Genomic DNA, 16,068 nt, shown 5'->3' with positions numbered 1-16,068 from the left:
TTTAGTACCTTGAGACTTTTGTGCCATGCACTCTGGGCTCCTCCTTCCCAATACAATGCAGAGTCTCTGAGGCAGGTCCTTTGTGTCACCACCACTTGCCTAAGCAGATTTGCATTTGTCATTTCTACGTGTGCAGCACAGAGGGGTGTCTTTATTTACAATAGAGCCTGATTCTCCCCAGCCTGGCATCTTGCGTCACAAATTACTTCTGTGCAAAATGGGTGTATCCAGTGGTGAGTGAGCAGGGAATTCTCGTTTGGTAGCATTTTTATAGCAACTGCACAGGACTAAGGGCAGCACAAGGTATAAGCCTCTGGGGAGTCAGGGCCCAAAAGCCATGGAAGCTGTCTCAGCATCTGGTGCAAGAGCAAGTTATGGTGCTGTCCTGTCACAGGTCCCTGGGAGGACCTTTGATATATGGAAGTGGTCTCTCGCACTCTGTAATAAGATAAAGAACGAAGATTTAGAGAGCACATTCAGCTGGGCTGGAGGTCCCCACAGAGATGACGGAACTCTCCTGCTGTGCCCTGTCCCATTATGCATCGGGCTTTGGGGACTGTCTCTGCTTCAGTTTTACTAAAGCCCTGTATAGCCAGAGGCTCAGGACATGAAGTGAGGCTAAAGAAGTGAATGTTTTATTTCCAGTCAATGCAGACCTTGTGTGTAATGAGAACAGGAGTACTTGTGGCACCTTAGAGACTAACAAATTTATTAGAGCATAAGCTTTCGTAACAGAACACCACTAGCTGTCACCTTCAGCCCCCAACTAAAACCTCTCCAGCACATCATCAAAGATTTACAACCTATCCTGAAAAATGATCCCTCACTCTCACAGATCTTGGGAGACAGACCAGTCCTCACTTACAGACAGCCCCCCAACCTGAAGCAAATAACTCTCCAGCAACTACACACCAAACAACAAAAACAGTAACCCAGGAACATATCCTTGCAACAAAGCCCGATGCCAACTCTGTCCACATATTTATTCAAGTGACACCATCATAGGACCTAATCACATTAGCCACGCCATCAGGGGCTCGTTCACCTGCACATCTATCAACGTGATATATGCCATCATGTGCCAGTAATGCCCCTCTGCCATGTACATTGGCCAAACCGGACAGTCTCTACGCAAAAGAATAAATGGACACAAATCTGACATCAGGAATCATAACATTCAAAAACCGGTAGGAGAACACTTCAACCGCTCTGGCCACTCAGTAAAATATTTAAGGGTGGCAATTTTTTAATTGAAAAGCTTCAAAAACAGACTCCAACGACAAACTGCTGAGCTTGAATTAATATGCATACTAGACACCATTTACTTGGGTTTGAATAGAGACTGGGAGTGGCTGGGTTATTACACATATTTAATCTATTTCCCTAAAGTTAAGTATCCTCACACCTTCATGTCAACTGTCTAAATGGGCTATCTTGATTATCACTACAGAAGTTTTTTTCTCCTGCTGATAATAGCTCATCTTAACTAATTAGCCTCTCACAATTTGTATGGCGACTTCCAACTTATCTGTATGTATATATATTTCTTCTTACTATATGTTCCATTCTATGCATCCAATGAAGTGGGCTGTAGCTCACGAAAGCTTATGCTCTAATAAATTTGTTAGTCTCTAAGGTGCCACAAGTACTCCTGTTCTTTTTGCGGATACAGACTAACACGGCTGCTACTCTGAAACCTGTGTATAATGAGTTACCAAGCCAATCTAGGGACCTGTTTTAAGGAGTGGTTTCAGAGTAACAGCCGTGTTAGTCTGTATTCGCAAAAAGAAAAGGAGTACTTGTGGCACCTTAGAGACTAACCAATTTATTTGAGCATAAGCTTTCGTGAGCTACAGTTCACTTCATCGGATGCGCAAGACACTCCCCTTGTGACTTTTTTAGGACATTACAATGCCCTCTAATGGCAACCATAAAAGCCTGCTCCCTGCTGAATCGCACAACTTCTGTGAGACTCTGGCAGAATCAAGCCCAGAGCTAATCTGTGGGGAGCTGCTGTCCCTTTGCTGGGCTTTCCAATAAACTTCACAGATATACTCTGCTTTGATGAGGTTGCAGGGTGTTTGTGGTATAATATGGAGTTTTTACTCAGCCACCCCAAATGTGAGTCTTGAGGCAGTTACTCGTTGTAATTTACGATCCAGTCACTGGCGTTTTGCTAAGCTAGTGCATTATTGCTAACAAGGAGATTTAGTGCTCAAATGCTTCTTTAATTCAGTGGCCTAGCAACATGGATGCAAAAAGGAGAGCTGCATGGTATAACATATTGTAAGCAGGTGCAAGAGTGACTATGACTGTGCCAGCTGCACGGCCCTCGCTCCCCATTGGGGGTGTTCCCAGACCAAAGAATCTGGGGAGCAACACTGGGCTTGGGTTTTGATCCAAAATATTGAAAAGGCTCATATTTGGAGATTAATCAGCTGGCATCTGATCTGTTCAGCACGCAGACAGATTTGATAGCACCTGCTCCCTTTTGAGAATTACTAAGGGTTCAGATCACATAACCTTCAGAAACACCATTGCATTTTCCTAAATATAAGCTCTAGATGGGCAGAGAACAGTGTCTTCAGCGCCAATAAATAGTGGGAGCTAAAGGGAGTCCTGGCACATTTTGTGCACACAGTGGATTTTGGTATAGCTGGGGCGCTGTCATCCCCGTGGCCAAATAATCCCACCTCAGTTAATTACATTCAGCAGGCTGAGGAACTCCTTTTGCATTTGGATCCAGTATTCACTTTGTGCCCTGCACCATTGTGTAGTGTTACCGATCATTGCTAAACAGGTTTCAGAGTAGCAGCCGTGTTAGTCTGTATTCACAAATAGAAAAGGAGGACTTGTGGGACCTTAGAGACTAACCAATTTATTTGAGCATAAGCTTTCGTGAGCTTGCATCCGATGAAGTGAGCTATAGCTCACGAAAGCTTATGCTCAAATAAATTGGTTAGTGTCTAAGGTGCCACAAGTCCTCCTTTTCCATTGCTAAACAGTTACATCCCCCAGATGCATTCCAGTGGTGAGTGATACGATTCTTGTGTAGACTATATAGTTACGAATGAAAGGCGCCATGTGAGTAATTATAATTTAATGGTTTGTAAAGTGCTCTGAAGATGAAAAACACTTCATATGGTTTTAGAGAGACTATTATACCAGTCTTTTACCCTTCATTCTTGCTAACAACTCCTAATTCTTTAACACTGAATAAGTTAACAGTGCAACACTTAAAATATCTTGTGATCATGTTTACAATACTAGCTGTAGTTTCCCTCTGTTGTGGTTTTCATTTAAAGAGTGTGGGCCAGCTCTCATCTGGTGTGAATTGGAATAGCCACACTGGCTTTGCCGGTTTACACCAATTGAGGTTCTGGCCCTCAAATTTGAACAGCAAAAAAAAAAAAAAAGCGGGTGGTTACTTTGCATGCAGAGTCCAGCGTTTACCCTTGTGGGGAAACAAAGCATAATGTAGTGGTTAGGGACAGGACTGGGAGTTCTGTTCCTAATTCTGAGACCCGTTTGCTATCTGCACCTCAGCTTCCTCATCTGAGAAATAGGGATGGTGCTGTCCTACTCCCCAGGAGGGTTGCAGTTAGTGCCAGGTGAGCTATATGTTGTCGCCTTTTGAAAAAGGAATGTAATCCTCTCTTCTGTGTCACTGGGGTGGGTGGGGGGATGTGCTGATTTCCCAGCCCACAAAACACAGCAGTCAGGCAGCCTACAGTCAGTTGTGGTCCCTTCTTCCCAGGGCCACCTTTATAAGAGCTTAGAGAGAGTCCAAACAAAGCAAAACTGGCAATAGCAAAACAAAGACAGCAACTACATCCACTGCTCCCCACATGCAGACCTGTAAGCAGCGCTCCAGTCATGCTATCCAGCCTCCTAGGCAGCTCTTCCCTGCTCCCGCTAGACTGCTGCAGTAACCCTTTAGGGTCTGGGCTAGGCAGTGTCCTTGTATCCTGTCACAGCCACTTATTTACAAACACACTGATTTTTAAGGATGTGTTAATTCTTTTTTTTTAAGCAATCACCAAATTTAACATGAACATATTTCAGTCTCAGGGGTGCTTGTAAGCAGTTTGTTGCTACTTATTATTAATGTATGAACACTAGTTTTGAGTTCTGCTTTTCACTGGAGAGGGAGTTAAAGCCGTCATTGTACTTGGTAGATGTGGGATTTAAAACCCTCCCTCCTCCCACTACCCTGAATTCATCCATTTTTTTTCCCCAAATCCCTTTTGATGAGTTGCCTAAATAAAGGGGGACAACACTCCTGGGAGCTTGATGCCTTTGACAGGTGCGGCTGCAAATGCTAACCATTCCTGCTGCAGCAGAGACACTCATTATTTTCTGAGCACAGTCAGGGATTGTTTTTCTTTTAAATATTTTAAAATAAATGTTAATGCTGGCAGAAGGGGCCAGATTGCTGCTTGGGATTTCGCTGCTTCTCCACAGAACGGGCATTGCACAGGCAACAGGAGTGCTATTCACCACCAATGTGTGTTAAATTTGACCTGGAGGAACCACTCGATGGGTTAGAGAGTAATTTAGTCCTCATGGCCTAAACAGTCCCAGGGCTCTAGATTACCATTTAATGCCATTTGTAATGGGAGGTTAAGTGAATGGATGGCTGCATCCTCAGAACTGGCCTGACACCCACAAACTCATTTCACAGAAGGCACCAAACAGCAATCAGATGGTAATGACTTTTGGTCACCACTCTCCTGGGCTGATTACTTGATTCTACATCCCACCTTTAGTTCCTCTGAAATATCCATTCAGTCCCTCTCTTGATGTTCAGTCATTATTCCATCAGCTTCTTCTCTGCTTGATTTGTGTTCACTAATAGATGGCTGTCAGACAGTGAGCCAGATTCAACACCTGGATAAGAGGCCACAACTCCACTAACGTAATGGAGCTGGGTCTTGTGAAACCAGCACTGAGTTTGGCGCAATAATTCTGCTTATAATTCAGCAAAAACTTGATGTATATCGTTTGTGATCTTTAATCTAGATTATTTGGAAGCTGTAAACCATGGGTCCCTAGCTCGCCGTAGATGTTAGAAATTTTTTTTTAATGCACTGAGTTCATTTTGATTACCAGAAGACAACACGGCTGCAAAGTAATAAACTATTGACTCTAGCCAGAATGTATTGGGTAGTGAACAAGAACAATTGTGGAAGAATAGACTGACAATAAGACACCCTATGGAGGTATATTCAGTTATAAGGTTGGTTACTATAGAAAGGCTAAAGGATTCCAGTTTCCCAATAATCCCCTAACTAGTGCAAACCAAATGGGTGGGACTGGGGTGAATTGGGATGTCATTAAGTCACTATTCCAGTCAGCAAGTGGAAATGAAAATTTGCTCCACGTGCTGAAGCCTGAAGCTTTATCCAGGAAAATGGGGCCTCTGACTATCTGATGTGCATGCCGTCGATGGTACTGCCACTGTGGCTGCCTGCATGTAATTGAAGTAAGAACTTGGCCCAAAAGGAATAATAAAGAGCCAATTTTTGGCAAAAAAAAAGCTCAAACTGAATGGAGACCAGTCTTCTATGTGAACTAGTCTATACTGGAAAGCTAAGGCTCCGGGGGAGTCAGCCAGACAGTCATTGTTAACGGTGGGAGCCTGCTCCTCCTCCTTGTACACTTCGGAGAGTTTACTGATCTCCTAGTGGGAACATGCTAATCAGTTCCATGGGAATCATTGATTCACCTTGAATAAACTGCGAGAGAAGGGACGACACAAGAGACGTGCAGAGGCAGAAGAAATTTTCTCATATACTCAAAACCTGAATGAATCTGTTTTTTTCCGTGGATAATTCTGTGTTTGCTGGTAGATCCTGGTATTTTCCAGCTTGCCAGACAAATGAAGACGGAGAGCATGTATAATATTTATCAGACAGAGATATGGTCTTCAGGGGGTTCAGTTGGCCCTGAATAAGGTGACCAGACAGCAAATGTGAAAAATGGGGAGGGGGGTAGGGGGTAATAGGAGCCTATATAACAAAAAACCCCAAAAATCGGGGACTGCCCCTATAAAATCAGGACATCTGGTCACCCTAGCACTGAACCTAATGTAACAAAGAACAAGATTGGTCTCTGTTGTGCACAAATCTTTTAGCTGAAGCCTATCTCAGGAAATTGGTTTCAGCCAAAATGACCCCAGCAGTAGAGCTCTCTGTACTGTGTGCTGCACTCTGCTTATCAGATACTGGGCTGAGGTTGCATGAGGTGAAAGTCAAAGCAAAGTTTAGATCTGGACCTATACCAATGACTGATGTTGACTAGGAAGCCAAAGTTCCCTATGGAAAGACAAAGGGAAGACTAGAAGGGGAAAACTCAAGTCAGGATACAGGGAGGAGCCATGGGGTCCAGATCCCCTACTCAGAGCAGTGAGGCAGTGAGCAGCAGATGCCATGGTGCACAGCTGATTGCTGCTAGCGAAGGTCACAGGCAGGAAGAGATGCACGCTGATTCCACGGTCCCCCACCTCCTTCCTCAGGTCACATCCCCCAATGGAAAGGGACGGGGGGAGCACTGCCTGGGAATACATGACTCTGATTCAACCAGGAAGCATGGCACAAACCGCGGTCAGGCCAGGGGAAGCAGATCTTTGTTGGGGCGGGGGGCAGAGGTGAAAGTAAGCCGTTACCGGTACACCGTACCAGGGCGTAAGAGCCGGTGCGCAGTACCAGGACCGGCTTTCTGAGAGGGCAATTTAAAGCCCCGGGGTAGTGGCGGCAGGGCTACAGCGGGGATTTAAAGGGCCCCGGAGCTCCAGCCGCTGCTATCCCCCCACCCCTCCGGGGCCCTTTAAATCCCAGCCTGAGCCCTGCTGCCCGAGCCCCGGGGTAGTGGCGGCTGGGCTCTGGCAGGGATTTAAAGGGCCCCGGAGCAGTAGAGGCGGCTGGAGCTCCAGGGCCCTTTAAATCCCCGCCTGAGCCCTGCTGCCCGAGCCCTGGGGTGGGGTGGGGGGCTCTGGCGGGGATTTAAAGAGCCCCGAAGCTCCAGCCACCCCTACTGCCCCGGCCCTTTAAATCCCCACTGGAGCCCTGCTGCCAAAGCCCTGGGGTAGTGACGGTGGGGCTCCGGTGGGCATTTAAAGGGCCGGGGCGGTAGCGGTGGCTGGAGCCTCGGGGCCTTTTAAATCCCTGATGGAGCCTGGCTACCACTACCCCGGGCTCAGGCAGCAGGGCTCTGGCGGGGATTTAAAGGCCCCCGGAGCTCCAGCCCCCGCTACCCTCCCGGGGCCCTTTAAATCCCCGCCTGAGCCCTGCTGCTGAAGCCCTAGGGTAGCAGCGGCGGGGCTCCGGAGGGGATTTAAAGGGCCGGGACAGTAGCGGCGGCTGGAGCCCCAAGCCCTTTAAATCCCCGCCTGAGCCCTGCTGCCCGAGCCCTGGGTAGGGGTGGGGGGGCTCTGGTGGGGATTTAAAGAGCCCCAGAGCTCCAGCCAGCCCTACTGCCCCGGCCCTTTAAATCCCCACCGGAGCCCTGCTGCCAAAGCCCTGGAGTAGCGGCGGTGGGGCTCCAGCGGGCGTTTAAAGGTCCGGGGTGGTAGTGGCGCTGGAGCCCCGGGGCCCTTTAAATCCCTGATGGAGCCCAGCCACCGCTACCCCAGGCCTCGGGCAGCAGGGCTCAGGCGGGGATTTAAAGGGCTCTGGGCTCCTGCAGCTGCTACCACAGCGGAGCCCCAGGCCCTTTAAAGCTCTGCCAGAGCCCTGGGGTAGTGGTGGCAGCCGGGAGCCCCCAGGGCTCCTCAGTGATTTAAAGGGCCCGGGGCTCCGCTGCGATAGCAGCAGCTGGAGCCCTGAGCCCTTTAAATCGTCCCCAAGACCCAGGTCTCCCAGTCGCCTCTGCAGCTGGTAGCTCGGGGGTGATTTAAAGGGCCCCGGGCTCCCAGCCGCCACTACCGCAGCTGGAGCCCCGGCCCTTTAAATCCAGATTTAAAGAGCCCGGGGATATAAGGCCCTGCCTCTTCCGGTTGAGGCCACACCCCCTGCTCAGGACTCTGGTGTACCGGTAAGTCCTCTAACTTACTTTCACCCCTGGCGGGAGGAGGAGTGGTGCTCACATGCTAACATTTGTATTGACTCTGGCTCAGTACACTTTTAATCCACCCTTAGAAGAAAGATTTCTTTGGCTGCTCTGTAACATACTGCTACGAAGCCCCCTGCCTGCCTGTGCAGAAGGAATTCAAATGTCCCCTGTGCTGTGAACACAGGTCCCCAAAAGGAAACAAACGTCCTCAAATGTAAAGAGATTGAACTTTCCAACCACAGAACTCAGACAGGCACTGCTAGAGGGGTGACTTAGAGGCCTAAGCCATTTCTGTCCTTGTCCTGCCAAAGGAGAGCAATTGGGTTCCATACAGTTTACTGCATGTGGGTCTTTTACAGGAGACCTGAAAACCCGAGACCTTGTCTCTTTTGTGCAGATACTAAAGTTCCTAGAGGCACTTTTCAGAAGTGTCAGAGTTTGCTCTGATTTCTGCCACCAAAATTTCTCCTCTTCCCGGCAGTGTTGTGCTGGTTGCTTCCCTCCACCCCAGAGGTGGCTGCATTTTAATAGTGCTGTATGTATATAGCTTGGGTAGTGCTTTGGGATTCCTTAGGATTCAGTATGCTGGAGAGAGAGAAATTGTTATAGAAAAATCACTTTGCATTTTCTATATATCAAATGTTGCTGCTAATATGATAGACATGGTATGAGTTTAAAAGCTGCCTATTTAGCATCTCTCTCCTTTTTGCCTTTCAGTTCTTGGTAATCTCTTTCTTCCTATCTAATCTTATTATACTGGCACCCATCACCCTAATATCAGAGCATCTTCCAAGAGTAAGAAAGACAACAATATCTTTCTCTTCCGCCCCTATAGCCAAGAGATAAGCTCAAATACAGAGGAGTTGGAGTGTTGGTGTGTGCTAAGATACTATTGCAGGAAAGTTGGGTGAGGGGAGATGGATATCCAAATTCTGCGCGGCAGATTGTCCCAATAAAAAAAACAGTAAATGTCTGGAGGTGGTAGCTTGGCGTCCTCAGTGTGCAGGGACGTTAGTGTGGGGGTGTTTGTACACCTGAATATCAGTAATATAGAGCATGCCTGGAGGAAGGCAGATGATTTCATCCTGCTTTTGCTGTCAGAACGTAGTTCCGATGAATTACCATCAGGCTGATCAACTTTAAAAATCCTTTTTGCCACGACACACGCTGTAGAACCATGATACTTCATATACATAGCAAATACCATAGCGGTTTGCAGATGCTGAAGGGAAAAAAATCAATGGAGCGTTGAACTACCAGAACCCACGGAAACAGATCCTGTTGGTCGGCAACAGAATAGACACTGCAGGGACAAGACTCTTCCTCCCTCATTCCCGGCTGTTTGGGAAGTTACCTGGCGTGGGCCAAGTGTTTAACTTGGGATTCGAGTTGAACCTTGTCATTACCAGAAGAGAGGGACTGGCAGCTGAAGGAGATTCAGAGACTGGGCATATGGTGGGGGGGTAATAGAGTCGTTTAAATCCATCTCTGCTGGAAGAAATCCCTCTCGTTTTCACGGCCGTTGCTCCCAAATTACAGCCGCTCTATAGAGGGTGGCATTAGAGCCTTTTCAGGATTGACTGGAGCTGTAAGGAGTTGTGGGGAGGACTTTGCAACAGAATCCTACAAAAATATCCAGCAGGTGATTTAGCCAAAGATGTGATAATCGTGCCCACTGGGTGTGGTCCTGTATTCTTGCATGAGTTGCTGTTTGGAAGGCTGATGGATTTATGGTGCAGTGGGGTTTAGTGCTGCAGGAGGCCACTTTGAACTTTTCCGCAGGTGACGCTGAACCCAGGGCCCTGCCACCACAACTGGGATGCTGCTGGCTTTGTTCCTCTTCTGATTTGCCTCCTCTGTCATGTTTGCCAGGATCTTCATCCCCAAGAAACACCGGCAGCGCTTTGATGAAGTGGTGTCCCAGAGCCTGATCAGCAAACTCTGCCGGTCAAAGAGCGAGCAGCACACCAACCGGCTGAGGCGCAGCCGCAGCGAAGACCACCAGGAGCGGCTGCTAGTGTCGACCAGGGCAAGCTCGGTGCCTCGGAGCCACGAGGAAGCCAGCAAGGGTTTGCGGAAGACAACTTCTCTGATCACCAGCAGTGTGGGATCAGGGGCTGCCCGCAGGTAACGTCCTTCCTTTAATCTTCAAATGCAAAGCTGGTTGGTCTTTAGTATAACAAAGCTTGGTTATTGTGAAGGAGCAGGTGCACTGTAATGGGGAAAAGGGAAGAGATTAAAAACAGGACTTCGATGGCTCATAGCAAGTGAATTTAGTATAGAAATGAGACTGAATTGTGGCCTTTTTGTAACCATCTCCCCTTTGAACTCTGAGAAAGTTTGGGCTCCATGTCACAGCTCAGGCCCATCTCCTGGTAGATCCTTTCATTTCAGTTGGTTTTCTAAAGTTGTTTCAATGAATTCTTTCTGGGAAAGAGGGCATGCTCTGCTAGGGGTTGTGGAATTCCTTCCTGCATGGCCCAGGTCTGATGCGATGTAGGTCCCCATTGTAGGCTGCATGCACAGTGTTCAGTTTCTCAGAGCATATGCTGGATTGTATGATTGCTGGGAACTCCTCAGCACCATCTATGGGAGGCCACTAGAAGCTGTAGCAGAAATCGGGGGAAGGGATGAGAGGTGTGAAACACCCATTTCCATGGCCCCATGTGGCTAGACCTCAGAATGCTTGGAGGCCTCAAGGAGCCTGTTTGAACCATTCCCCAGTGACTAGTAGGATATGTGTTCCCTTCCCTTCCCCCCGCCGATCTCATTTCATACTTCACAAAAGAATGTGCTGGCTTCTTTTTTTCATTGTCATCACAGCTGGTGAATCCTCCTACGGGACTGACTGTAAAGCCATCATGAGATGCTTAAATTGCTTACATGCCTACCAGAATCTTACTGATGGGCACAAGCACAGAACAAATCCTTCTGCAGGCAGGATTCCCCACGAGTTGGGACCAGGCCGTTCCCTCCCCAGGTGTAGAGGAGCCTCCCGCACCCCTCTCGTAGTCCAGAGTCTCCCCTCTTGAGTTACTTTGACTCCCCTCCTTATCTATGTCAGAGTGACTGGACCTCCCCCTGGTTGAGAAGGGCTGGATGTGGCTCTCTCCAGAGCTTATGAATGCTATGCCTAAAGTGTCCAGAAGTGTCTACAGATTGACCCAAGCTACTGTCTCTCTGGGTCCCAGCACGTCACCACCATGGCACTCCCAGTTTCTGCCAGGCCAGAGCGAGGAATTGAGTTCAAATCTCAGGCTTATGCTAACTGTAATTAGATGTGCCATAGTAACACCAGAATGCTGGGCCAGTTCAGACCATTCAGCATTTTCAATAAAAAAACTGTCTCATCTTAATACAAAAGCATGAAAAGCCCCATCCTGCCCTGTCCGTGGGAGCCACCGGATTAGGATTGCCTAATTACAAAGAGAATGTTGCAGGCAGGGTGGAATGAGGGTGATCCCTTGGTACCTCCCAAGGGGGGTTATAACACAGATTCTCCCTTGCTCTTGCACCCTTGTTGTATTTCACAGAATCAGCAAACTAAATTCTGCCCCGATTTACACCAGGTACACCTTTATGGAAGTCAGGGCGGAGTTTGGTGCACAGAAGCCAGAGGTGGAACTAATCAAAACTCCGTGCAGTCCCTCTCCCTGCCAGCATAGGATCAGTCCTTATAACAAGCTTTCCAGAGCTGTATCCAGTCTAGTTTTAAGTGGCCCAAGTGAGAGGGCTTCCATCATTTCCCTGACACAATTCCACAGTCTAACAAACCTCCTGAGGGGAAGATTTTTTTTTTAATGCTCACCCCAAATTTTCCTTGCTCATTTAGTCTTAGTATCACCTCAAGTAATTCTTCCCCCCTATTGTTTGCATCTTTAGGTAACCATGTCTGTGTGTCTTCAGGTTAAGAATATAGTATTTCTGCTAAACTGCACCATTATACATTTGTTAATTAATGACTTAGAAAGGAAATTTCCAAAGGAGAGCAGGAGTGGGTGTTCTGACTCTCCTTCCAAGACCTGAGCAGCTCTTGCTGCTGCTGTCATCCCTTCCTCTCTCCTCAGTCCCCCATCTGCTCTGTGCCAAAAGCTCTCATGTTAATGCACGCTAAGCTTTAGCTTCCAGAAAGTTTCATTTGGAACTTTCTTAAAATTTAGCAGAAAACATATCAGGCTTAGTATTCTTGTTCTGTATTTCATTGTAATGATTTTAATAGATTATAATAAGTTTAGGCTTTAACATTGGTTGGCAATTTTAAATAGGTTTATGTTTAAAAAATAAACCTGCATTTAATTTAAACCAAAAACTCTGATTTAAATTTAAAAAATCTAATTTAAATTTTAAAAAAATCTGAATTTTTTTATTTAAAAAAAAAATAATCAATTTGTATCCACCTTAAGTAGGGGGCGCCCAATTCAGTGCTAGTGAAATCCAGTGTGAAAAAGGTCCGAAACGTGCCATGATGGAGGAAAGGAATATGAAACAGGAACCGAAAGCTTGTTAGGTTTGATTTTTGATTTTCCACCTGCAGAACTGTTCGAGTTTACAAAGGCAGCAAAAGCTTTGGCTTCACGTTACGTGGACATGCCCCCGTGTGGATTGAGTCCATTCTGCCTGGTAAGGAAACCTGACATTACCAGATGACATTGAGCTTTACACCCAAGATCTAGTCTGAATGGCTGCCAGAAACATTATTTGTTTTTATTACTTTAGCGTAAACTCTCGGCCCTTTGATGCTGTCAAGCTGCTTTGCCCCAGAGTATCTTTATGAATTGGACCTTTTCTAATGAAGTCATTCTTCCAATAGACTAACTTCCCTCTAAGCAGAGGTCCCCTGTAACTGTAACCATATCCACAATCTGCATGTTACTTTGTCAGCAGCCTTAATGCATCCCACACTAAAAGACCAGTACAGCTAAGTGACCTATTTCATTTCCTCCTATATTTAGGCAGCCCAGCTGAGAAGGCTGCTCTCAAAGCTGGAGACCGAATCTTATTTCTCAATGGGCTGGATATGAGGTGAGATGCTGGCTGTTAAAACTGTATCTTCAAAATGGCTTAAATGATGCTGCTTAATAGGCAGCAAGTTTAAAACAAACATAAGGAAGTACTTCTTCACACAATGCAGAGTCAACCTGTGGGACTCATTGCTGGGGGATGTTGTGAAGGCCAAAAGCATAAATGGATTAAAAAAAGATAAGTTCATGGAGGATGGGTCCATCAGTGGCTATTAGCCAAGATAGTCATGGATGCAACCCCATGCTTAGAGTGTCCCTAAACCTCTGACTGCCAGAAGCTGGGACTGGATAGCAGGGGATGGCTCACTCCGTAAGTACTGTGTTCTGTTCTTGCCCTCTGAAGCGTCTGGTACTGGCCACTGTCGGAAGACAGGATACTGGGCTAGATGGACCATTGGTCTGACCCAGTGTGGCCATTTTTTTATGAGAACCCAGGATAGTGTGAAATAGCCAAGCACAGCTGTCTTCATGAACATGAGAGGTGTGCAAGTTTGTGAGGAAGGATATGCTAGGTATGTGCACTAAGTGGCTACTTATGTAAGGTCTGAGGTGCTTTTGTGCAAGGGGTGTGTGTGTGTGTGTAACATATATATGCAGGCATAGATGTCTCTGCAGTGATCCTGGCCTCATGCAAATGTTTTATTTTAATATTATCATTTCTGTAAGATTAGTATTCCAGACTCTTGTCTTCCATTCCCTTCGTTTATTTACAGTTCATTCTGCCAATAGCCATGCATAATGTGTGAAATAATATAAACAATACAGCTCTTAAATGTAACAATCCTGGAACCTCTGACTCGAATCAGTGTCAATTCAGTTCCATGTGTTATAGTGTGGAAGGGGCAAGGTACAAACCAATCCATGGATCACCCCTGGAACAGGATCCTGAGCATAAAACTACACAGACAGTAGTATTTCCATCCAGAACTACTTTTCTCCACCTATTATTTGCACTAACAAGGATTATAAAAAACAAAGCAGTCCAACCCCACCAAATCTTGGCTCGCTCTGTGTCCCATTATACGACAGTAGCATTTATTCTAAGGCTAAATCTTACTGAACAATAAGCAGAAGTGAAGTGCTAGAACAGTCTGCATGGTAAAAGAGTGATTAATATTTAAAGGTTAAACATCTAATGCCACTTTGGCTGGTTCCTGAGTTCTCGGTTTTCAGCTGATTCAGCAAACTTTTGGCTGAAGCAGCATCCCCAGAAAACAGCTGAGACTATTTGTAGATTACCCTCTGATCCTGCATTTTGGCAAACAATGTCTCAGGTCTGCTTGTACTTTATCCAAAATGGCAATACCATCAGCAGAAAGAACGTGTTTCGTCCTCACTTTGGATCTTCTCTTTATGTAGAAAGAGAAGTGGGAGACAAGGCTCTGTGAAAGTGTATCATGTTAGATGGAAAGATCAGTTAAGGAGTGTGTCAGCATGAGCTGCAGAAGTAACTTCATCATTAGCCACAACAGACTCCTTGACTCCCTCCATATACACGCTCTGTACTTATTCCATGCTGCAGGCATGGCCAAGAACATCCCATAAATGTTCTACAATGAGATCCACTGCTAGATTCTGTTCTGCATGGGACAGATGTAACCATGAGCAGAATCTGCTCCTACATCTCTAATGCAGAGCTGCAGCCCAGGAAGACTACAGCTAGAGTACCATACTCTACCTCAGTCTGAGCAGCATGCTGAATTTATAGTCCCAGTCTTAAAGATGAAGGCAGCTGTGGTCTTCTCCATTTTATACCAAGGGGTGCAGCTGTCAAACACCTGCCATTGTGCCCTGGTTTGGGTGTCCCCCCCAAACTTGTTATGTTCCTGTTAGATGAGTCCTACTTTTCTTGTCAACCCTTTCCATCCTTAGGAGACTTCAGAGATGCCCATGTCACAAATGGTGGGTGCAGTGCAGACTCTGAAAGTGTTATTTATCTGGGTTCTCTTTGTCTGGCTCTGCAGGAATTGCTCCCATGATAAGGTGGTGTCCATGCTGCAGGGCAGTGGGGCAATGCCTACCCTGGTTGTGGAAGAAGGGATGGTCCATTTTCCAGTTGGTAAGATTACTAAAGAGAAATGCACAACAGGTAGACAGAACGGAAAACCTGGAATTCATTCATGAATTTGCCGTGTCAGTGCATGGTGGGGCTGGGGGTGGGGTGGGGATGACTATCCTTCAAACCACTAAACCTGGTGAAGGAATCTGCCAGGTTTCTCCTATGCTCCCCAACAAATTTCACATATTGGCTTCAGCCTGACACTGCTCCTGAGTTAGCCGGAGAATCACTGGACAGTGATGAAAGGTAGTTCCTCCCGCAACAGCTGAGCATTTTTCCTCTGCAGTCAGAGTTGCTGCTGCCAGTCTTGAGGGAGCAAGCTTGGTCTCAGACACACACTGCTATCCAAGGGATCACCGTACTGCTGTTAGTTTCCTGTGCTGGCCCTTTAGAATGACCTGCATTCAAAGCCTGTGCTGTGTATACGACTAAATGAACACACCAGTGCATATGTTGCTGAATATGCAATTTTGTACCTCTTATTTAATGTAACTCTGCTGTGTTCAGAATAATTTATCCTGTGTAACTTGTGGTGAGAATGTCAGAGTCATCAGAACATATGGGGCAAATTCTAGTGTTTCACCAGAGCAACTCCATTGACTTCAGTGCAGCGGAGAGGAGAGCTTGGCCCACAATGTATAGGTGACTGAAGCTATGTCTACACTGCACTGTGGCCTATGGGGAGGTGGATGGGGGGAGGGTGTATAATTACAGAGTGCACCAAAGCGCTACCCTCTAACTGCCCTGTGTGGCCGCTGCTGGTGTGAACTAAAAGGTGCATTAACATAGTCCTCTTTCAAACAGGAGTGCAGTAACATGAACTAGATACATTTTAGTTCATGCCAGCAGCGTGCACTTGGGCCAGTTAGAGCACAGCACTGTGGTGCCTACAGTTCACGCGCCCATCATCTGTACTTTGGTGCAGTGTAGACAAGC

The 16,068-nt window shown here is 46.7% G+C and overlaps 1 protein-coding gene across 7 annotated transcripts in view; it reads left to right on the top strand.

Moving 5' to 3' along the window:
• Window positions 1-16,068, top strand: part of LOC102948041 (Grid2 interacting protein) — a 104,662-nt gene that overhangs the window by 56,113 nt on the left and 32,481 nt on the right. For all 7 annotated transcript variants that reach the window (XM_027821051.3, XM_043524333.1, XM_043524332.1 and 4 more), the window contains 4 exons: window positions 9,925-10,179; window positions 12,587-12,672; window positions 13,005-13,074; window positions 15,038-15,132. In XM_027821051.3, the coding sequence (XP_027676852.2) occupies window positions 9,925-10,179; window positions 12,587-12,672; window positions 13,005-13,074; window positions 15,038-15,132 (506 nt within the window). The remainder of the gene's footprint in view (window positions 1-9,924; window positions 10,180-12,586; window positions 12,673-13,004; window positions 13,075-15,037; window positions 15,133-16,068) is intronic.

Source organism: Chelonia mydas, chromosome 10 (assembly GCF_015237465.2).
Source record: "Chelonia mydas isolate rCheMyd1 chromosome 10, rCheMyd1.pri.v2, whole genome shotgun sequence".
In the NCBI taxonomy this organism is placed as follows: domain Eukaryota; kingdom Metazoa; phylum Chordata; order Testudines; family Cheloniidae; genus Chelonia; species Chelonia mydas.
The sequence above is the reverse complement of the archived record's forward strand: the minus strand, read 5'-3'. Positions and strand labels throughout refer to the sequence as shown.